The 23,301-nt window shown below is 45.4% G+C and overlaps 1 protein-coding gene across 3 annotated transcripts in view; it reads right to left on the minus strand.

Annotated features, from left to right (window-relative positions):
- Nucleotides 1-8,088, minus strand: part of ENTPD3 (ectonucleoside triphosphate diphosphohydrolase 3) — a 28,545-nt gene extending 20,457 nt beyond the window's left edge. The window contains exons 1-3 of one of the 3 annotated variants that reach the window (XM_083705897.1): nucleotides 7,746-8,088; nucleotides 5,203-5,257; nucleotides 972-1,099 (exon numbers count right to left, since the gene is read on the minus strand). In XM_083705897.1, coding sequence (XP_083562023.1) covers nucleotides 972-1,099; nucleotides 5,203-5,242 — 168 coding nt within the window. In that variant the 5' untranslated portion in view covers nucleotides 5,243-5,257; nucleotides 7,746-8,088. Of the gene's footprint in view, nucleotides 1-971; nucleotides 1,100-5,202; nucleotides 5,258-7,534; nucleotides 7,678-7,745 lie in introns of those variants that run through there. The other 2 variants (XM_083705898.1, XM_083705896.1) reach the window with 2 other exon arrangements.
- Nucleotides 8,089-23,301: the final 15,213 nt, after the last annotated feature.

The following is a 23,301-nucleotide window of genomic DNA, read 5'->3' on the forward strand; positions in this document are numbered from 1 at the left end:
TTACTGCCCTAAAATCCCGCTGTGCTGGCAAAGGGAGCTCTTGTTGGTTGACATGTTATGCTCAGGGTTTTAATACAGGGAATTGCAAGCTTTATGTTGAGCAGTCCTCTCCTTTAACTGGGGCAGCAGAGACCCACCAGCTGTCAGGGTGCTGTCAGAGGCTCCCAGCTGGTTGCCCAGGAAAGTATAAAGCAGGCATAGGCAAACTTGGCCCTCCAGATGTTTTGGGACTACAACTCCCATCATCCCTAGCTAACAGGACCAGTGGTCAGGGATGATGGGAATTGTAGTTCCAAAACATCTGGAGGGCCAATTTTGCCTATGCCTGATATGAAGACTTGGGAAAGTTTCTTACAGTCCTCCCCCCCCCCCCAGTCTTTACAGAAAGAGAACCCGGCCTCTTTCCCAACCAGTCCTGAGTGAATCTCCACCCCACCCTCACCCCGTCCCTCCCACTTCCTCATTCAAAGCCATGATTGGCCGGCTCTTGGGTCCATTCTGAAGCCACATCTAACTCCCCTTTAGATAGCCCACCTGAAGCAAGGGGGGGCAGGGAGACAACACCAGGTCTGGAGGCTGTGTATGTCTCTTTTGTGGAACAAAATTTGGATGGGGGAAAGCAGAGGAGCAGAGGAGCACCTATTTGAATGCACATGTCCAAAGGAACTTGAGGTTTGATGTTCCAAGATGTCTTTGTCCTGGATCTTAGTTCATTTCACTTATTATCATACAGATTCTACCCAAAGCGGTCTTTCTTTGATAATGCTTTCTATGCTAACAGTGATTAGCTTCTAGAAAGAGAGGCAGGAAGACCTGCAAGGCGCCCCTTTTCTAATTGCAGCCGCTTGCAATCAAAAACTCTTTCCACATGCTCAGAAGCCCTCTTGACTACCATTACATAACCAGTTCAGCAGCTGAGCCCCGGCAGCCAAACTAAGCAATGGATACTGCAGCATATTCATTCAACTTACCTTCAGCCCTGGCGAAAGGACCTCTCTCCGATTCACTTGGATCAGAGTAATAGTAACAATAATTGCTATGCTTAAAAGCAGAAAGACAAAAGTGACTATGGTTGACATTTTGTACAGCACTCGGGAACCTAAAAAATAAGAAGGGGGGTGACTGACATCATTAATTTGTCAGGGTTAACGTTATTATTTTTCACTGCACTGTAACCTAAGAATTCCAGGTTCTACATTTGCTCGGAATGAGGAACTCTGTTCATGTGAGTGAACCCAGAATATATATATAGGATAAACGTATGAAAACCCATTAGAAGCCTTTGATGTTTGGAACAAGCTAGAAAAGTACAATGGTACCTTGATTCTCAAACTTAAGTCCATTCCAAAACCAAAGTGTTCCCAAAACCAAGGCGCACTTTCCCATAGAAAGTAATGCAAAACAGATTAATCCGTTCCAGACTTTTAAAAACAACCCCTAAAACATCAATTTAACATGATTTTTACTCTCTAACCAGACCATTGATTCATAAAATGAAAGCAATAATCAATGTACTCTACTATAAAATAAATAAGACAGTATTGTAGATGATAAAAATTATCACCCACACAGTCACAAAAACCGAATTAACCGAAAAAGCCTCAAAAACAAAAACGCAAAATAAATAGCAAAAACAAAAGTGCCAAACTTAAACCATTCTGGAAGTCTGTTTGACTTCCGAAATGTTCGAAAACCAAGGCACAGCTTCTGATTGGTGCAGGCACTCCGGAAACAATAGCTGACAACTGCACTGGACGTTCAGCTTCCGAAAAACTTTCAAAAACCAGAACAGTTATTTCCAGGTTTTGGGCGTTTGGGAACCAAGGCGTTTGAGAACCAAGGTACCACTGTAGGTGTATTTTCATTGACTGGTCTTGGTAGAATGACCCTCCTACCCCCCACCTCCAAATAGAGCTCTTGTGCTTTTCACAACTGCGTTAACAGACAGAAATTCAACAGGTACAGTAGAAGCCAATTCATACGCATTATGGAACATACAAAGAGCCTTGTTGCCAGCCTCTGGTATTCAGAGGCATACTAGAAATAATTCTTAGCCTATTCTTAACTACTCTCTATTGTGAAAACCAGAAATATTGCGCAGGCGTAGCCAAGACCGGCTTGCCTAACTCCTGCACTTATTCAGGACTTACACTTATTAGGAAACCCAACAGGATTTTGTGCTTAAAGACCAGGGAGGAGGAACGGGGAGGATACTGATAACCGAGATATAGGATGTTACCATTTCCAGTTCCCTTCTTTGCTTAGGGATGATTCATCATCTCATCACAACCCAGTGGAAACAGAATTAGCAGCACTTCCTTACCTTAAAGGCTTGTTGCATAAATTGATCTCTTAAAGCATGGGAGGTGCACAACTAGCAGTGTTCCTTTAGCTAGCAAAGGAAGGATTAATCATGCCTTTTTTTCGGTTACCTAGTTATCTTCAAAAGGTGTACATTTTAAAGGGTGTTTTTTCTTAAAAAACGTAAACAGGCAAATGTGCACTTCTTAAGCATCTTCTTCCCTAGAACTGACAATTATTGCTTAAGCTGGTTTTGGATCTCCCTGCTTTGGTTAATCTAGGTGAAGGTAAAGGGACCCCTGACCATTAGGTCCAGTCGTGACCGACTCTGGGGTTGCGGCACTCATCTCGCTTTATTGGCCGAGGGAGCTGGCGTACAGCTTCCGGATCATGTTGCCAGCATGACTAAGCCGCTTCTGGCGAACCAGAGCAGCGCACGGAAACACAGTTTACCTTCCCGCCGGAGCGGTACCTACTTATCTACTTGCACTTTGACGTGCTTTCGAACTGCTAGGTTGGCAGGAGCAGGGACCGAGCAACGGGAGCTCACCCCGTCGCTGGGATTCGAACCGCCGATCTTCTGATCGGCAAGTCCTAGGTTCCGTGGTTTAACCCACAGCGCCACCCACGTCCCTACTAGTTGGTTACTCTAGGAAATGCTAAATATAACAACAAGAAAAGTAGGAATGGACTCTCAATGTCAAAACGTTCTCAGTGCTACCAGAGAAGAAGAGAGGGCAAGCATCCTGGAATCTAAGGCAGCCTTGGGAGAGTTTGTCATGCAAATGAACTGTCCTTGAAACATCTGTCATTGAATTCAGCATCTGCCAGTAGTTGCATACCAGTATTTTACAGAAAACCAGACCCAGCCAGCAAATCTTCTGGCAGATACACACCTCATGACCTTGTGTCAGCTGAATGTTTTATTGCATAGTAATTGGCTGTCAGGAGGTTCGTAAGGCAGGAGTGAAACACAGGGCAGTGTTGAAGCCTCAATTTAAACCAAACAAGGCCATTGTCTGCCAATGCCTAAAGGGAAAGAGAGCAACCTTTAACTCCAGGTGGGCTAAACTGTGGTTTTGGTTGTCCTCTAGAGGTTTCGGATTCCCATTAGCCCCAGGCAAGATGGCCGCTGCTGAGGAATGATGGGTATTGGGGTCCAAAACATCTGAAAAGGCTACCGGTTCCCCATAACCGCTTTACCCAATCGTGTACACATGTGCTCGCAAAGTAAGCCCCATTGAATTCATTGGGGCTTTCTCTCAGGCAGATGTGCAAAGGCTTGACAGCTTCAAGAAGTCGTTGATGTTACGCCTGGAGTGAATGCAGTCCAATATTTAGGCATGGTTGTAGGGATGTGTGCAGAATTCTGCTCAATTTAGATGAATAACTTCATCTAGGTAAAAGGTAAAGGACCCCTGCACAGTTAAGTCCAGTCAAAGGCAACTGTGGGGTTGCTCACCTCGCTTTCAGGCCAAGGGAGCCGGCGTTTGTCCACAGACAGCTTTCTGGGTCACGTGGCCAGCATGACTAAACCGCTTCTGGCACAACAGATGGAAACCAGAGTGCACGGAAACACCGTTTACTGTCCTGCCGCAGCGGTACCTATTTATCTACTTGCACAGGCATGCTTTTGAACTGCTAGGTTGGCAGGAGCTGGGACCGAGCAATGGGAGCTCACCCCGTCGCGGGGATTCGAACCGCCGGCCTTCCGATTGGCAAGCCCAAGAGGCGCAGTGGTTTAGACGACAGCGCCACCCACAAATAACTCCATCTATCCTGAGAGTGCAGGGTGGAAGATAATATTTTGGAAGCAACATCAACAGGACCCTTAGATGTAAAACAATAAAAAAGAAGGAGCTGTCTTAAACTGAGATGGCCTTACGTCAACACGCCACCACAGTCCTAGTCACCAAACGTGAGCCCAGAGAAGGATGTCTTGCAAACAAGAAAGTCTTCCCCAATACATGTAGACATGTCCATAACCTTTTGCTATGCCACCTAGGAGACCAGGAAGGACACATTTGTAAACTGGAAGGGAGTTGGTTCTTTTTGGCTGTCGGTTGTCTCAAATAACTAACCAACAAGTAAAAGGAAAAAATGTGAGTTGGTAACTTTGGAATTAATTTCAAGGCGGCTCTAGCACAAACTAAAGCGAGTCCCTAGGGGATGGGAATTGCAAACAGGAAGACATTTCTGTCATTGTCCTCACACAGGTGGAAAAATTAAGAGGGTATCCCTAGCAGATTGGAGGGATGTAGGGAAGGCGGCAGAATACAGCTCGCTAATGTTTTCAGCCATCAGTCTTATTTCACAGAAGGTAGAGGAAAAGCCAACAGCTACATTTAAAAAAAAAACCCAGAAAGAAATCCCAAACAGCTTTTGTGTTTCGCTTTTAGAACAGTATCGTTCTGGAGCAAGGGATAAAATAAATACATTCAATTCCCACGCCCTAATTCAAGTTAACAGACCACACAGGACTATTTGTTTCCAATAACTTACTGAAGATGAAAACATGAAGTCTGCTCAGCAGCTAATTCTCTCCATCACACCAGAATGTGTGTGCAGTCGGCCAGGAGAGGACTTTGGAACAGCAGTCGAGGGCTCCACGCAGATAGATGGGCTCCCAATGCGGCAGGAGCTGGTTTTCATGACATTTTGCAAAAATCGAAGTCATAACGCTGTGCTGTCTAAAGCCCACCTCAACCCACATGACCATTAATTAAGTCCAAAGTCTAAAATCACCTTAACGGCAGCACTGCCCTGAACATACATGATAGCTATAGGTACATTAGGAAATGAACGTACATTTCCTAACATACCTATGGCTATAAAGTGTTATATACATGGCAACCAACCCATCTTGGCATGTTGCCACGGCAACCGGCCACAAGTACTGACCTGTATGTTCACAGGATTGTCGGGACAACGCAGTAAACATCTCTTTTTGTTCAAGCTACACAGCAAGAGAAACAGAATATTCAGCGTGAGGTTGGGTTTATGAAAAACAAGCAAGGAGCTGGGGGGGGGGGGAATTATTGCAGGCCCATGACTGCAAAAGGAGTTATTTCTTCCCAGAAATGGAGACGGTGAGAAAGTGCTTTGCAGGGGCAGAGGAGAAGGGGGACAGCTATTGATCTGAGGGGTTGGCCAAATCGCAGCATGGCATTAAAATAGGGGGGATTCTCAGCCAGAAAATGACAGGCGCATGCCCTACAGTGTATGGATTTCAGGTACACAAAAAAAGCAGCAGCTCCCTCACACAGAAAAGGACTTCTTAATTTCTCAAACAGAGGCAGGGAAGCAGGTAGGAAAACAGTAGCCCAACGGGAATGGGCTTAGGAAAGGGATAGCTAAGGTGAGGCATTTTAAACTATAGTTCTTCATCGTCCCCGACCATTGGCCTGTGTCTGGGGCTGATTCCAAACTTCTGGAGGGCACTGAATTGGCAGTGTGAAAGAGAGAGAGAAGGAAGGAAGGAAGGAAGGAAGGAAGGAAGGAAGGAAGGAAGGAAGGAAGGAAATACCACCAAGCAGAAGTTGCACACCTGTATGAGGCAGAATAATATTATGATAACAATTTATTATTTATACCCCGCTCATCTGGCTGGGCTTCCCCAGCCACTCTGGGTGGCTTCCAACAAAATATAGAGATACATTGTTTGTGTGTTCCTACGTGTGTAAGTTGGTGTGTGCTTATTATAGAGAAGTACAAAGCTTTCCAACTGCACATATTATGGGAATCTTTTCAGATGAGAGGACGTGAGCCTGAAAGAGCACGGGACAGGCAGCGTGCCTGCCGGAAATATCTCTGTGGATGTGAAAGAGAGAAAGTGCATGATGTGGGGACTGCCTCTGTGTGTGTGTGTGTGTGTGTGTGTATGAGAGAGAGAGAGAGAGAGAGAGAGAGAGAGAGAACATAGGAGGAGTGTGTGCATGAGAGAGGGAGGGAGGAAGAGAAAGTGCACACTCTCAAAAGCCAAAGCCATAGACATGAAATTGCTTAAATGTAGCCTCGGGCAGCAGCCACAGTGCATAGGCATCTTCCGTGAGGCATTAGACCAGGCTTTGGGACTACAACTCCCATCATCCCTAGCTAACAGGACCGGTGGTCAGGGATGATGGAAGTTGTAGTCCCAAAAACATCTGGAAGGCCGAGTTTACCTATGCCTGCCTCAGAGCTTTTGGGAAGCAAGGCCTGCATGATCCCATACACAGTGGTACCTCGGGTTACATACGCTTCAGGTTACATATGCTTCAGGTTACAGACTCTGCTAACCCAGAAATAGTACCTCAGGTTAAGAACTTTGCTTCAGGATGAGAACAGAAATCGTGCTCTGGCGGCACAGTGGCAGCAGGAGGCCCTATTAGCTAAAGTGGTGCTTCAGGTTAAGAACAATTTCAGGTTAAAAACGGACCTCCGGAACGAATTAAGTACTTATCCCGAGGTACCACTGCACACGGCTCAGTACCCCCCCCCCAACACACACACAAAAAAAGGAAAGGAAATCTCTATTTTAAAAAAACATATCTAGTTGTTGCTCATTGCCATCTCTAAGCACCATGCTTTCTAAAACGCAGTGACGTTGCTAAGACATTCAAAGAAAGATGCAGCATCTGTCCAAGAGGAAAAAACCAAATACCGCGACTTTGCATTCAGGGAAAAGCACCAAACCAATCTCAGTTCCGAACACACGTTTAAAATATTGCCAACGCTCCGCCTTCTTAAGGAGCATTCGCTGAGTGGTTCGGTCGATTGCTAGCCTCTGTCTCCATGTCCTTGGGCAAGCGGGACTCAGATCATCCATACACGAAGGCTTTCCCTAGGTCAAGCCTCGGCCAGCCTGGTGCCCTCACCCCCACCCCGGAAGCTTTGAACCCCCAACATCCACCACCGGCCCCATCAGTTCCAAACATCTGGGAGGCACCGAGTTGGGGCAGCCCGCTGGGGAGCTCCAGTGGCGTAGCGTGGGTTGTCAGCACCCGGGGCAAGGCAAGTAATTTGCACCCCCTAACCCGTGGATTTGCGCCCCATAACCCTAACCCCCAGATGTTGCCCCCGGTGCGGCCGGTCCCCCCTGCACCCCCACGCTACGCCACTGGGGAGCTCCAAACTCCACGACCCTCTGTGTTCACACACCCAGGAACAGAGGCGTCCCCTCCCGCCACACCAACACATCCCACCCAGCAGAATCTCCCCAGCCAGATCTTCTCTCCACAGGTCAAAAAGCAACCCCCCTCCCCGCGATCCTCAGGGTGCAGCTCCTTGCAAATCGCCTGCAAGCCATCGGAAGGGAGATGAAACCTTGCAGGCAGCCGGGCTGCTGCGCTCTCCTCTCTCCAGCTGCGTAACGATTACGCGCGGAGAAGAACCCTTGCCATTCTAACCCGAAGGGAAACCCAAACGCGCGAGCGCACGATCCCTTGCGCCCCGATGCCTTTTACCTTCCACTGCGGCAGCAGCCGAGATGGGGAAAAGCAGAGTGGATCCTTCTCCTTATATCCCGCGCGGGGGGTAGGACAGCAGCCGCCTGGGTGGGGGACCGGGACGCCTCATCGCCCTGTCAGCCGGTCAGCGATGCCCCACGGCGGCGGCGGCGTTGATGGGGCCAGAATGGATGGAGATGGAGGAGGAGACAGAGGAGGGTGACGCCGCTGCAGCCCGGCAGGTTCTTCCTCCCTCCCGCGGCGTCCGAGGAGGAAAGCTCCGGGAAGCTCCCGCGGGCTCCGCCTCTCCGCCGGGAATGGCAAGAGGGCAGGCAGAGCTGGGAGGAAGCGCACCAGCCGGCCACCAGGCCACCCGCTCGCTGCCAGGCGAGCGCTTCTTTGCAACCCCTTCCTCAGGCTTCCAAATAGTGTTGTGGGTTTTTGGGGAGAGATTTTCTTTAAAAAATAATATTAAAGATTTCTTCGTTTACAAAAATACATGCATGGTCTCTTTTTTGCAAGCTGCGTTTTCTACAGATCAGTTTCATTTGTTGTGAGGCATTAGTGTTACATACAGTGTTAGGTTAGGAAGAAAAGAGGGGGAGGGGGAATGGCGAGTGGGGTGGGGTGGGGTGGCAATGCTTCAATCCTTCTACTGAGTGTATGTGTGGGGTTTTGTGTCAGTGTCACTTGTGCAGGTTTTCTTAGGTAAAGGGACCCCTGACCATTAGGCCCAGTCGCGGCCGACTCTGGGGTTGCGGCGTTCATCTCGCTTTATTAGCCGAGGGAGCCGGCATACAGCTTCTGGGTCATGTGGCCAGCATGACTAAGCCGCTTCTGGTGAACCAGAGCAGCGCACGGAAACGCCGTTTACCTTCCCGCGGGAGTGGTACCTATTATCTACTTGCACTTTGATGTGCTTTCGAACTGCTGGGTTGGCAGGAGCAGGGACCGAGCAAAGGGAGCTCACCCCGTCGCGGGGATTTGAACCGCCAACCTTCTGATCGGCAAGTCCTAGGCTCTGTGGTTTAACCCACAGCGCAACTTGTTATCATAGCTAGGAAGTGGAAGGGACAAGGGGAACATCAAATGGAGGGATGGGTTATAGCTATTAATGATAAATTGATGTGCCCTATTGAGGTAAGACGAGGAACATGCGGGAGGAATGGTTTTGAGGAGACATGGAAGGTATTGGTAGAATTTGTACTGTACTGTTAAAATGGAAAGAGGTCAAAACATTGCAAGAGGTGGTTGGAATTCCAGGAGGTTGGATAGTTATAATGGAATGATCTTGGTGGTGGGGTGCACATTTATATATTTTTTATTTATTATTATTGTCAAAACAAAAAAATAAGATGATGACAATGATAATAATAATGATAATGATGATGATGATGATGATGATAATGATAATGATAATGATAATGATAATGGGTCGTCTTCGTCCCCCAGTCTGGGTCTGCCCCTGAGAAAAGAAGTCCATTTCCTTTGCTGGCCTCTGAGGTTTTCAGGAAATGAGTCGCCGGGTTTTTCTTCTCCTTCTTCTTCTTGCTTGGAGGACTGGAAATCACCTTGTTGCACACAGACCCACTCAGAATAAGGGATGGGGAGCTAGCAGAAGTTAAGGCTGCAATGCTATCCCAGGCATTGGGGTGCCAGCTTGAATAAAATAAGGGCTATTACTGCATAATCAGTAAGAAGACACGGCACACACAAACACATTTGAATGACAATACCCATCAACTGGGGGGCAGCCCGCTCAAATGCTGCAGGGGGCACCAAAGGGACCTCAGCCTCCAGGAATTGGCTCCTATGACTCTAAGTCATAGGTAGGCAAACTAAGGCCTGGGGGCCGGATCTGGCCCAATACCTTCTCAATCCAGCCCGTGGACATTCTGGGAATCAGCGTGTTTTTACACGAGTAGAATATGCCCTTTTATTTAAAATGCATCTCTGGGTTATTTGTGGGGCATAGGAATTCGTTCATATTTTCCCCCAAAATATAGTCCGGCCCCCCACAAGGTCTGAGGGACAGTGGACCGGCCCCCTGCTGAAAAAGTTTGCTGACCCCTGCTCTAAGTCATCATTGTAGCGCCCCCTGGTGACTCAGTGCAGGCGAAACAGAGCCACCTCTGTAAGGCCCATTCCACGCAGTGGGCCTTACTGGGTAAATATGGCATCTCTTGGTGAGATGCGTCCTCCTTCCCTTGCCTCTGTCCACACATGATATTTTCTGCACCCAGGGGTATGAGGGAGTCCAACCACGAAGGGAAGATCAGAGGGTGGGAAATGTGGCACTGCTGGAATCCAAGTGTGCAAGGAGGTTGCTTGTTTTGAACACATGGACCCAGCAGATGTGGGATGCAGAGTTAGTTTAGGCTGCAATCCTGCATCTGCTTAAAACAAAAACAAAACAAAAAAAGGAATTTGTGGCATTTGACGGCATTCCAGTGCAATATTGCAGTGGGCAACTACTAATGTCCTGCATGCCAAATCCTAGCAAGTGAGGATCACTGGCTGGTCAACCAACTTTTACATCCACTCATAAGAAAAAGCATCTTAAAAAGCAGAGACATCACCTTGCCAACAAAGGTCTGCCTAGTTAAAGCTATGGTTTCCCCAGTAGTGATGTATGGAAGTGAGAGCTGGACCATAAAGAAGGCTGATCGCCGAAGAATTGATGCTTTTGAATTCTGGTGCTGGAGGAGACTCTTGAGAGTCCCATGGACTGCAAGAAGATCAAACCTCTCCATTCTTAAGGAAATCAGCCCTGAGTGCTCACTGGAAGGACAGATCCTGAAGCTGAGGCTCCAATACTTTGGCCACCTCATGAGAAGAGAAGACTCCCTGGAAAAAAACCCTGATGTTGGGAAAGATGGAGAGCACAAGGAGAAGGGGATGACAGAGGACGAGATGGCTGGACAGTGTTCTCAAAGATACCAGCATGAGTCTGACCAAACTGCGGGAGGCAGTGGAAGACAGAAGTGCCTGGCGTGCTCTGGTCTATGGGATCACGAAGAGTCGGACATGACTAAATGACTAAACAACAACAACATAAGAACATCACAAAAAAAGAGTTGAGCTGGATCAAAGGCCAGCCCCCTCAAATATTTTATTGGCTCCTATGATTGATTGATTGATTGATAGATAAAATATTGAGTATAACCATATTGTCCAAACTAACAAAGGCAACAAAAGGGCCAGCTAAAACAGATTCTCTCTGTACTCTTCCTCTCCCATCAGAAACCTTTCCCTGGAAATGCGGAGGGTGAAACAAATGCGGCACATCATCAGGCTTCCCTGTTATTTCTGGATTTTCCAGAAGCGATCCAGGAAGGGCAGAACGGTTGCTAAGCAATGCTTGCTTGTGGTTTCTCCACTTCCCACTTTACTAGCTGCTGCCGTGCGGACGAGAGAAAGGAACGACAGAGGAACTCCCTCCCGCTCACTATCAGCGCAAGGATGTGGGAGGAAGATTCATCAGGATTCAAGAACACAGATTGAACGAAGTCGCCTACTTCTCTGGCATCGGTGGCGGCTGATCGTGTTGTTGTCCGTTGCCAAGAGAATAATGGACACAAAGAAGCCTAGTGTTAACACACGGCATCCTTGGGCAAATGTGGGGGTCCCAAGGCCCCACCGCAGTGCCAACACCTGTCCTGGACTCCTTAATCATAGCAGCTTGGAGCTGGTATTTTTTAATTTCCCAGAATGCCCTGAAGCATGCTGATAAATTTAACTTTATCAGTTTCAGGCAGCCCTGTGCTTATTGCAGCGATGACACTAGCTTTCTTCTTTTTTGGCGATCATTCGTAGCCGAGTAAGATTGTCTTCCATGAAGATGGTCTTAACAGTGAGCACAATTTGATGCATGTGTTCTGGGATATAAGGGCTGCTGGCTTGCCCCCAGGTAAATGTGTCTAGGATCGCATGCTCACTCATCTCCAAAAGATTCAGCAGAACATTATTTAAAACTGCCAAGTATGTTTCTCCTCATGTCTTCTCTTTGGCGAACACTCGTAGCCAAGTAAGATTGTCTTCTATGAACATGGTTTCAACAGTGAGTTCATAAGTGACCGTAGAGGCCAGTTTTGGATCCACACATCCTTCCACAGTGGGGACATAGATTCCCAGGCGGGAGTTGATCACAGTGAGGGTTTGCCAAGCATGCCTTCCTCTTAGCACGTTTCTCCCTTTCATCCTGAGTTTGAGCGTCTTCAAAGCCCACGACACCTTTGGTAAAGGCTGTTCTCCAATTGGGGTGCTCGCAGGCCAGTGTTTCCCAATTGTTGGTGTTTATACCACTTTTTTTTTTTAGATTTGCCTTGAGAGACTCTTTAAACCTGTTTTGTTGATCACCAGCATTACACTTTCCATTTTTCCATTTTTAAGTTTGGAATAGAGTAGTTGCTTTGGAAGACGATCATCAGACATCTGCACAACATGACCAGTCCAGCGAGGTTGATGTTGAAGAATCGTTGCTTCGACACTGATGAGCTTTGCTTCTTCCAGTACACTGGCATTAGTTCACCAGTCTTCCCAAGTGATGTGTGAAATTTTTCAGAGACACCGTTGATGGAATCTTTCGAGGAGCTGGGATGGTGTTTATAAGTGGTCCACGTTTCACAAGCATACAGTAAGGTTGGTAGTACAATAGCTTTGTAAATGAGCATTTTGGTTTCCCTGCAAATGTCCCAGTCCTCAAACACTCTGCACTTCAACTGGGAGAAAGCTGCACTCGCATTGCTCAGGCGATGCTGGATTTCGGCATCGATGTCGGCCCTTGTGGAAAGATAACTGCCCAGGTAGGAGAAGTGATTGACACTTTCCAATGTTACACCACTGAGTTGGATTTGTGGCACTGCAAAAGGGTTGTTTTGTGAGAAGGAGAAGAATTGCAGCGCTGATGATGGCTGACACTGTCAGTTTACCAGTAACGACTGGTACAGTGGTACCTCAGGTTAAGTACTTAATTCATTCCGGAGGTCCATTCTTAACCTGAAACTGTTCTTAACCTGAAGTACCACTTTAGCTAATGGGGCCTCCTGCTGCTGCCGCGCCGCCGGAGCACAATTTCTGTTCTCATCCTGAAGCAAAGTTCTTAACCTGAAGCACTATTTCTGGGTTAGCGGAGTCTGTAACCTGAAGTGTATGTAACCTCAAGCGTATGTAACCCGAGGTACCACTGTATGGGCCTGGTAGGGGAGAATCCAGGGAGCCCACCACTAGGGGGAGCCAGAGCCAATCGCAGACAGAGCCAACTGAGCCTAGTCTTATTTTATTAATTTCATACAATTTATATACCGCTTAACTGCGGTGGGGAAACTCAAAGCTGTTTACGAAAAGGATAAAACCATAAAACGATCACTAAATTTTTTTTACAACCAGAATAGACAGGACTAAAGCCATCTGCCATGGATGCTTCAATTGAGATTCCTGCATTGCAGGGGGGGTTGGACTAGATGACCCCGGTGGGTCCCTCCCAACTCTACAATTCTATGATTCTAAAACAAATTAAATCTCATGCAGCTGAAAGCTATTCTCATTTTTTGAACCTTTCTGCCCAGTATGCTTTAAGCAACAGTTTAACAGCTCTAGTCTGTGTGATGTTTTGCCTTAATTCCAGTACGTTTTCTCATTTGTGAGTTGTTGATACTATTATTTTTTCACTGTTATTCAGCCATTTCTGTACATAAACTATAAACCGCCATTTTTCATTCTGAAAATCGCCCTGTGATCTTTGGATGAAGGGTGAAATAATAATAATAATAATAATAATAATAATAATAATAATAATAATAATGGTGACATACATGGTTTGCCCCCTCCTCATTTAATCCCCATAACAGCTCTGTGAGGTAGGTAGGTTAGGCTGAAAGGCAGAGACTGGCCCAAAGACACCCAATAATTGAGGATTTGAACCCCTGAGCCACCCAGGTACTAGTTCATCACTCGAACCACCACTCCTCACTGCCTCTTTCTACAAACAAACTTTCTTTCTACAAACTTTCTACGTAGGTTTGTCTAAATGGGAACGCCTTCAGCAGACGCTGGAAAGAACACAGCGAAGACGCTTGCTTCATATAAAGAGGCAGGGGGTTCCAAAGTCTCGGCAACGCCACGCTAAATGATTCAATTTCTTTATTATTATTATTTTAACAGCTGCATGGCGGGTAGCCTGTGGCGGCTGTAAAAGTACCGATTCCGCCGATTGAAGTGTTCAAGCGGGCACCTATGGGGCAAGGGCATCTTAATCACATTCTCCTCACCGCTGGGCAACCAAGCCTGGCAAGCTGTCAAACAGGGCCTACACCAGGGGTCAGCAAACATTTTCACTGTCCCTCAGATTTTGTGGGGGCCGGACTATATTTTTTGGGGGGAGGGGATGAACGGATTCCTATGCCCCACAAATAACCCACAGGTGCATTTTAAATATTATTATTATTATTATTATTATTATTATTATTATTATTATTATTATTTATACCCCGCCCATCTGGCTGGGCTTCCCCAGCCACTCTGGGCGGCTTCCCAAAAAATATTAAAATACTGTAATACATCATACATTAAAAGCTTCCCTAAACAGGGCTGCCTTCAGATGTCTTCTAAAAGTCTGGTAGTTGTTGTTCTCTTTGACATATGGTGGGAGGGCGTTCCACAGGGAGGGTGCCACTACCGAGAAGGCCCTCTGCCTGGTTCCCTGTAACTTGGCTTCTCGCAGTGAGGCCCTCGGTGCTGGACCTCAGTGTCCAGGTAGAACCATGGGGGTGGAGGCGCTCCTTCAGATATAATGGATCGAGGCCGTTTAGGGCTTTAAAAGGGCACATTCTAACTCATGTAAAAACATGCTAATTCCTGGACCGTCCGCGGGCTGGATTTAGAAGGCGATTGGGCCAGATCCAGCCCCCGGGCCTTAGTTTGCCTACCCATGGCCTACACCCTCTGGACTGGTTCCTTGTCAGGAAGAAGACTGGCAGGTGAGGTGCGGTGGAGGGCAGACTGCGATTGGTGGGGCACCGTCCCTGTCTCCCCGTGGCCAGCCTCCACTGCAGGTAAACCCACTGGGCCCCCCAAGACAGGGGCCCCCTCAAACCTGGAGTCAACCCTGAGGAGGCAGGCATAGGGTGATCGCAAAAAGAAGCCATGGGGCGTCAGGATGTGAAGGGAACACTGCAGTCATTTTCTGCCAGTAAATTTCCTGAGATGAATAAGCCTTCAAATAGCAATTTCCTGCAATTAGCCGCTCCTTCCTGCACACTTGCCGCCCCAGTTATTCCACCCGCAATTCTTCTCCAGTCGAGGCAGAAGGAAGAAGCCGTCCATCATCTTGATTCACTCGATCCATGTTGAACTTGCAGGTGCAATTGCAGGTGACGTCAATTGCCCCGCGAGCTTCACTTTCGCTGCCAAAAGGGAGAAGGAAAGGTCCTTTAGAAGGCGTTTTCTTTTCACGAGCAAAAGAGCGAAGCAAAGTAGGCAGTAACTATGTTACCCACCCCAAACCCTGCTCCCCCCCCCCATGCGTATAAAACGTACACATTTCAAATTGTTGCAGATATAGTGTATCCCTTCCTTTTATTGAGACTGGAGCGCATGATGTGTTGTTTTATCGTTTTTAAGATCATGAGGATGTTTGAAATATATGCAGCGGCAAATAAATTATTTTTAAATGTAAGACAAAACAAACAAGAAACATTATGGTTTGTGTACCACCATTACGTTGGGCAGGAATGTCCTAATGCATAGGGAGACAGATAATTAAGGTGATCATTAAAATAACAACAACAACAACAACAACAACAACAACAACAACAACAACAACAACAACAATATTTATACCCTGCCCATCTGGCTGGGTTTCCCCAGCCACTCTGGGCGGCTTCCAACAAAATATTAAAATACAATAGTCCTTCAGATATTAAAAGCTTCCTTAAACAGATGTCTTCAGATGTCTCCTAAAAGCCTGGTAGTTGTTTTTTCCTTTGACATCTGGTGGGAGGGTGTTCCACAGGGTGGGCGCCACTACCGAAAAGGCCCTCTGCCATTAAAGTCAAAGATCTGCCATCCCAAATGCTTGCAGCGCAGGTCTAAGCACGTTTCCCCCCCCCCCCCAGAAGTAGGTCCCACTGTGTTCAGCCATGCTTGTCTTTTTTTTGCATGCTTGTTCTTTTTTTCTATTATTTTGATTAAATTTTCTGTTTTACATGTTATAATGGTTGCTCCACTGAATTGAAATTTCAGCCTTCACGACATAAGAAAACGGCCAAGTAAACAGCTATTTTCATGGAGGAGGGTCAAGATATTAACTGATATGCATGAAATTTCAGATATAGCTATATAAGCCCTAGTATAGTAAGATAAGACCTTTGGAAAAGGCATTAAAAAAACACACACGTTTTTTATGACCCACACTACTATACACTCTTACTTGAGAGCAAGACCCGTCAAATTCAACAGGGATTACTTCTGGACTGCTAATAAATTACCGTATAGTCTTCTTATATTTAACACTGTTTATACTTGCTCTGTATTTTAAAATGAACTCAACATCATATACTCCAGTAGCCAAAGCTGACTTCTGCCCCCTATATTAATTTTCAAAATTAAGCAGATCTTTGCCCGTATCTGTTTGCACCAAATAATTTCTTCTGCTTTTTGGTGGGAGATTAAGGAGTTGTGCAGGGCAACACACAAACTGAAACGCTGTCCTCTTTTGAAATCTGCAGTTGTCCAGATTTTACAACATAGTTCTCCGCTCAAACAATGCGTACAAAAAATACTAGGATAAAGGGTGTGTTTACATTAGTGAAAACAGCGTGCAAAATGCTTCATATCAGAGGAGATTGCTGTGCAAGGGTGTGTACGTTAGCAAGGTTGCACACAAAATTGTGTGTATCAGAAGCGACTCGCACTAAAATGCTGGTGAGTTTTCACAAGGACTTGCCTGGTCTTTGTGTCGAAAAGAACTGGAGTCAGCAGGATTATATGCAGCAGTGAGTTGTTGTTGTTTTATCAGAGTGCTGGAGACAAAGGGTGCCTGGAAGCAGCGTCAAATGGAGAGTGAATTCTGATTTCCTCTGTGCTCTGAAATGAAAGGATTAGTGGAGAAGTCTGGTAGAAAACAGAAATCCAGAATGGAACTCCAAACAAAATTAGCAGCTGCTTTTGTGCTGCTTCACAAAACACATACACTTTCCTAGGTACTACGGTTACAGTAAAGTAAAGGTAAAGGGACCCCTGACCATTAGGTCCAGTCATGACCGACTCTGGGGTTGCGGCGCTCATCTCGCTTTATTGACCGAGGGAGCCGGCGTACAGCTTCCGGGTCATGTGGCCAGCATGACTAAGCTGCTTCTGGCGAAACCAGAACAGTGCACGGAAACGCTGTTTACCTTCCCGCCGGAACGGTACCTATTTATCTACTTGCACTTTGACATGCTTTCGAACTGCTAGGTGGGCAGGAGCTGGGACTGAGCAACGGGAGCTCACCCCGTCGTGGGGATTTGAACCGCCGACCTTCTGATCAGCAAGTCCTAGGCTCTGTGGTTTAACCCACAGCGCCACCCGTGTCCCTTACGGTTACAGTACCAGCTTACAAATTTCAGAGGCTCACATGCTGCTCATTGTAGGGCCTCGGACAGGGTTGATACTGAAGCAGAATCTTTCCTATCGTGAGAAAACTTGGCTTTTGCTTGGAAGAAATCTCAGCAATGGCAGAACTCTGTTGGGTCTTAATGTTGCCAGACCCGAAAAAGGAGGCACCTTTTATCATATGTGGTGGACATGCGAGGTGGTAAAAGCAGTCTGGGAAATGATATATAACGAACTGGAAAAAATGTTTAAAATAACTTTTTCAAAAAAAAACCCCAGAAGCCTTTCTTTTAGGAATTTTAGGTGCCAAAATCCCAAGGGAGCAGAAAGGACTATTTATGTATGCGACTACGGCTGCACGGATGCTATTAGCCCAGAGATAGAAACAAGATAAAGTCCCTACCAGAAAAGAAAGGCAGACCAAGTTGATGGACTATGCCAAAATGGCAAAACTGACCAGAAGGTTCAGAAATAAGGAAGACCAAAACTTTAATAAGGAATGGGGGAAATTTATAATTTATCTCAAAAACGATTGTAAACAGTGAAAATCGTTAGTGGGATTGGAATAACACTTGTAGTGTAACGATGAACTTTGGACATAATGGAGATATAGAAATTTGGATTATTATAAAAGATGCAGAAGGAAAGGATTAACAAGAAGACCTACACAGGAGAGGAAGGAAGTCCAGGAGATTCTTTGGAATCTCGCTTTTATATATTATGTTGTTATGTGAAAGTAAATTTTAATCTGGAAAATCAAATTTAAAAAATTATTTTTAAAAAAGTTGCCAGATCCACTTGTGTTATCAGACTTTCGGAGCTTTTGGTTCGGGGGCGGTTATTGGGTCATTCTTGTTTTTATTTCTATTCTTTTTTTCATAACATTTTACTAATTTTCCAGCAATAACAACAACAAAACAAAACAAACAACAATAAAGATAACGATAAAAACAAAAACAACAAAACCCCCTATTCCCTTCCTTGGTTCCACTGTATATCAATGTCCATTATAAAGTTTTAACCATTTGAATTACTTATTGTCCGTTCATAATAAAATTCTTAAAACCCTGCCGCTGTATTAACCTGTGTACATTGCTTCTGTATATATGCAATAAAGTCCTTCCATTCTTCCTTAAATTCGTTGCCGTCTCTTCCTCTTAATTTGATTGTCAATTTTGCCAATTTCAGCATATTCCGTTAATTTAACTTGCCAATCTTCTTTAGCTGGGACACTTTCTTCTTTCCAATGTTGTGCTAATAATGTTCGTGCAGCCGTGGTTGTGTACAAAAACAAGTTCTTTTGTGATCTTGGTAAATCCATGCCTGTAATACCTAATAAGAAAGCTTCAGGGTTTTTGGCAAAGGTTCTTTTAAACATCTTCATTTCATTATAAATCATTTCCCAATACTTCTTAACAATTTTGCAATCCCACCACATATGAAAAAATGTACCTTCTATTGTTTGTTTTTATTTCTATTCCAATTGTGTACTTTTGCACATAGCTATATACACAAAAAAGTTGTGACCATCCAGAAAAAGCTAAATATTTCAGCGGAGAACACTCTTCTGAACTATATACCCATTGTATGGAAATTAACAGTGGGACAACGAAAATGGATTCTACATGCTCTTGTGGTAGCCAAGGGATTGATATTGATTAACTAGAAGGGGGGGGGGGAATGACCCCCTTCAATAAATGGATCGACAACAACACTCGCAATTTGTGAATGGACTGCTTACTCACTTATCCAGACTTTGGATAAATATGACAATATTTGGAATGAGTTTATACAAAATGTAGCAGGTTATTAATATTTGCATGTGTGTTAGGATAATAATACCAAATTTATAAAACAATGTATGGGCTAGGGTATTTTTCATATATTGTATATACTCATACAGTGGTGCCTCACTTTTCGAACATTTCCACTGATGAACATTTCGGTTTTCGAACGCCGCGGACCCGGAAATAAATGCTTTGGTTTTCAAACGTGCCTCGGACGTCAAACATGAAACGTGGCTTCCATATTGAGCTTTCCGTATTGAGGCTTCCATACTGAGATTTTGGTTTTCGAATGTTTCGGAAATCAAACAGTCTTCCGGAACGGTTTACATTTGGAAACTGAGGTACCACTGTATATTGTTGAGGGTTTTTTTGTACACATTTTTGTGCCTTTTTATTTTTCTTTCCTTCTATTTTTCTTTTCATCACTTTATTTCTTCATAATTCAACTTTCTCCCCCAATAAAATATTAATACAAATAAATAAATAAGCATTTTGTGATTTTATATTGTGATTTTATATTGTGATTTTATGTTGTGATACGCCCTGAGACCTGCGGGTATAGGGTGGTAAACAAATTTAAACAACAGCAACATACCTACATAAAATAACCTGATCTCCCAACCCAAACAACTATGTCTGCTTATTACAAGCAGTGTAAAGAGTCGCCCAAGTGGTGCCCAGGAGCTCACATGTGCCCAGAGAGACCTTCTCTGGCATTTTCAGGGTCTCTTCCTATTCCGCCTGGAACCAATCGAACCAGTCGTAGCCATCAGAAGAGGTTGTGATGTCCACTTGTTTGTAAGGGATAATGGGACTCATGACAGTTCCTCCAGCCTGCAGATGTAGCCGTGGACCCAATAAGCTCAGAAACATCCTATTATGTGACCATTTATATCCCCATTGCCTTACGTTTTATATTAGAGTAAGTTATGTATAAGCAGGAATCCCAAACTGAGCATAGAGATGAAGTCAAAAAGATGCAAAAAATAAATTAATAGAAATAATAAATGTGTGACCTTCCATTTGAGAAGCATGTGATCAGTTCCTTTGTGCCTCCGTTGCAGAAGCTTGTGATCAATTCAGGGAGAATTTCACCTGGGATGATAAAAGACGATGATAAAATAAGGGAGGGAAGGAAGGAAGGAAGGAAGGAAGGAAGGAAGGGAAGAGAAGAGAAGAGAAGAGAAGAGAAGAGAAGAGAAGAGAAGAGAAGAGAGCGAAAGAAGGGGGGAGAGAGAGAAAGCGAAGGAAGGAAGGAGAGAGAGAGAGAGAGAGAGAGAGAGAGAGAGAGAGAGAGAGAGAAAGCGAAGGAAGAAAGGAAGGAAGGAAGGAAGGAAGGAAGGAAGGAAGGAAGGAAGGAAGGAAGGAAGGAAGGAAGGAAAAGTTAAGGGGAAGCAACCATGGTGGCGGTGAGGGGAAAGAGATTATTTGGGAAAGACAGAAGGAGGGAATTTCACACATAATGACACCCTGTATGTATTTCATGACAATAATTGATAAAATCACCACAATTCAGTTTTTGGCAGGGTTAGTGAGCAGATGGGCCTTCCATTATAAAGCGCTCTCTCTCTCTCTCTCTCTCTCTCTCTCTCTCTCTCTCTCTCTCTCTGCCTTCCCAGCTAATTATATAGAATTCTGTCAAACTGTGACATTCTTTCGTTGGCAATCCCAGGGTTTCAGCCATTATTCCCCCAAAGCCTTCTTGCTTGTGGAAGAGAGGAAAACAGGCTGCTATCGAAACCCATACAATGTCTCCAATTTGTCTAGCTGTTCATCCGGAAAAAATAACAGAGAAGTTCACATTCACTTCCTCGCCCCGTCATCTCCCTCTGTTGAAATCTCCAGAGGATTAAGATAGCATGGCGATGAGTGGGACTTGGAATAAACAGAGGAACAGAAGGAGTGTGCCGATTCACGTGTCTCAAATTTTAGTGCCCGCAGATTACAAACAATATCGACCAACTAGATTCTATAGGTTGTGTCTAAGGCAGGGGTCAGCAATTTTTTTCAGCAGGGGGCCGGTGCACTGTCCCTCAGAACTTGTAGGGGGCCGGACTATATGGGGGGGGGGAGAAGAACGAATTCCTATGCCCCACAAATAACCCAGAGATGCATTTTAAATAAAAGGACACATTCTACTCATGTAAAAACACACTGATTCCTAGACCGTCCGCGAGCCAGATTGAGAAGGCGATTGGGCCGGATCCGGCCCCCGGGCCTTAGTTTGCTACCCATGGTCTAAGCCTAAGGCACTATGTGTGTGCCTAGTTGGACAGCCACTTCTTTTTTGCTAGATCTTGATTCATGGCCAGTGGAAATTCAACAGGTGAAGCCATTCTGATTTTATCCCATGTCCAAGCTGGGGAGAAGGGGAACTGCTAAATTTTTGCCTGCTGTGAGGTTGTTGTAATAATAATAATAATAATAATAATAATAATAATAATAATTTATTTGTCCCCCACCCATCTGGCTGGGCTTCCCCAGCCACTCTGGGCAGCTTCCACAAAGACCAAAAATACACTAAGATGCCACACATTAAAAACTTCCTTGAACAGGGCTGCCTTAAGATGTCTTCTGAATGTCAGGTAGTTGTTTATCTCTTTGACATCTGATGGGAGGGTGTTCCACAGGGTGGGCGCCACTACTGAAAAGGCCCTCTGCCTGGTTCCCTGTAGCTTTGCATCTCGCAGTGAGGGAACCGCCAGAAGGCCCTCGGAGCTGGACCTTATTGTCCGGGGCTGAACGAGGGGGGTGGAGACGCTCCTTCAGGTATACTGGACTGAGGCTGTTTAGGGCTTTAAAGATCAGCACCAACACTTTGAATTCTGCTCGGAAACGTACTGGGAGCCAATGTAGGTCTTTCAAGACCAGTGTTTTATGGTCTCGATGGCCGCTCCCAGTCACCAGTCTAGCTGCCGCATCCTGGATTAGTTGTAGTTTCCGGGTCACCTTCAAACATAGCCCCACGTAGTTATGGTCCTTTCTAGACAGAAATAAGTGGCAGCATTCATAGGATTGATGGCCCATAGCTCATAAGCATAACATCGGGTTTCCCCATTTCACGTCGTTAATCGAGTTTCATAATTTGCTTAGTGGGGTCTGCCAGGCCCTCCAAGTGTCCCTATTTTCCAGGGACAGTTCTGGATTTACAGGAGCCATTCTGGTTTTTGATTTGATCCTGGAATGTCCCGCTTTTCCTTAGGATGTCCTTATTTTCATTAGAGAAATGTTGGAGCGTATGGAGTTATGTGTTCCTCGAGCCAAGGAGTAAATATACAACCTTTAGAGGACATCTGGAGACAGCCCTGTGTATTGTAGGATTTTTTTTAAAAAAAAAAAGTTTAATGTTTTATTATGTTTTTATACATGTTGGAAGCTGCCCAGAGTGGCTGAGGAAACCCAGTCAGATGGACGAGGTATAATAATAATAATAATAATAATAATAATAATAATAATAATAATGTAAAAGGTAAAGGTAAAGGACCCCTGGATGGTGGTTAAGTCCACTCAAAGGTGCCTATGGGGTTGCAGCACTCATCTCGCTTTCAGGCCGAGGGAGCCGGCGTTTGTCCACAGACATCTTCCGGGTCATGTGGCTGGCATGACTAAACCTCTTCTGGCACAACAGACAGAAACCAGAGCGCACGGAAATGCCATTTATCTTCCCGCCACAGCGGTACCTATTCATCTACTTGCACTGGTGTGCTTTCAAACTGCTAGGTTGGCTGAAGGGATTCGAACCGCCGACCTTCTGATCAGCAAGCCCAGGAGGCTCAGTGATTTAGTCCAAAGCACCACCCATGTCCTAATAATAATAATAATAATAATAATGGAATAGGACGTCCCTATTTTCATCAGAGAAATGTCAGAGGGCATGTGCCCACCAGGCTCACGGATTTCAAAATCTCCCAACTGTGTAGACAGCTTGAATTTCATGCTACCGGAAATCTGGGATCAGACCAAAGCCGTCCTCTTTTCTCTGGGAGAGACTGGGAGCCGAGGCTGCCTTTACTCCCTCCATAAACAATGAAGGATCTTGACTAGAATCTTTGATCTCTGGAGAAGGATAAACAATTGGACACTGCCTTTCCCAGCAAGTGATGAAAAGTTTGGCAAAGAGCCCCTTTAAACGTCATTTTGTTGGAGCCCTGGTTTTCCTCCCATCCACTACCAGTTGTCAGGAAATATAACTCATC

This window comes from Podarcis gaigeae (assembly GCF_964106915.1).
Source record: "Podarcis gaigeae genome assembly, chromosome: 12".
Taxonomy (NCBI): Eukaryota; Metazoa; Chordata; class Lepidosauria; order Squamata; family Lacertidae; genus Podarcis; species Podarcis gaigeae.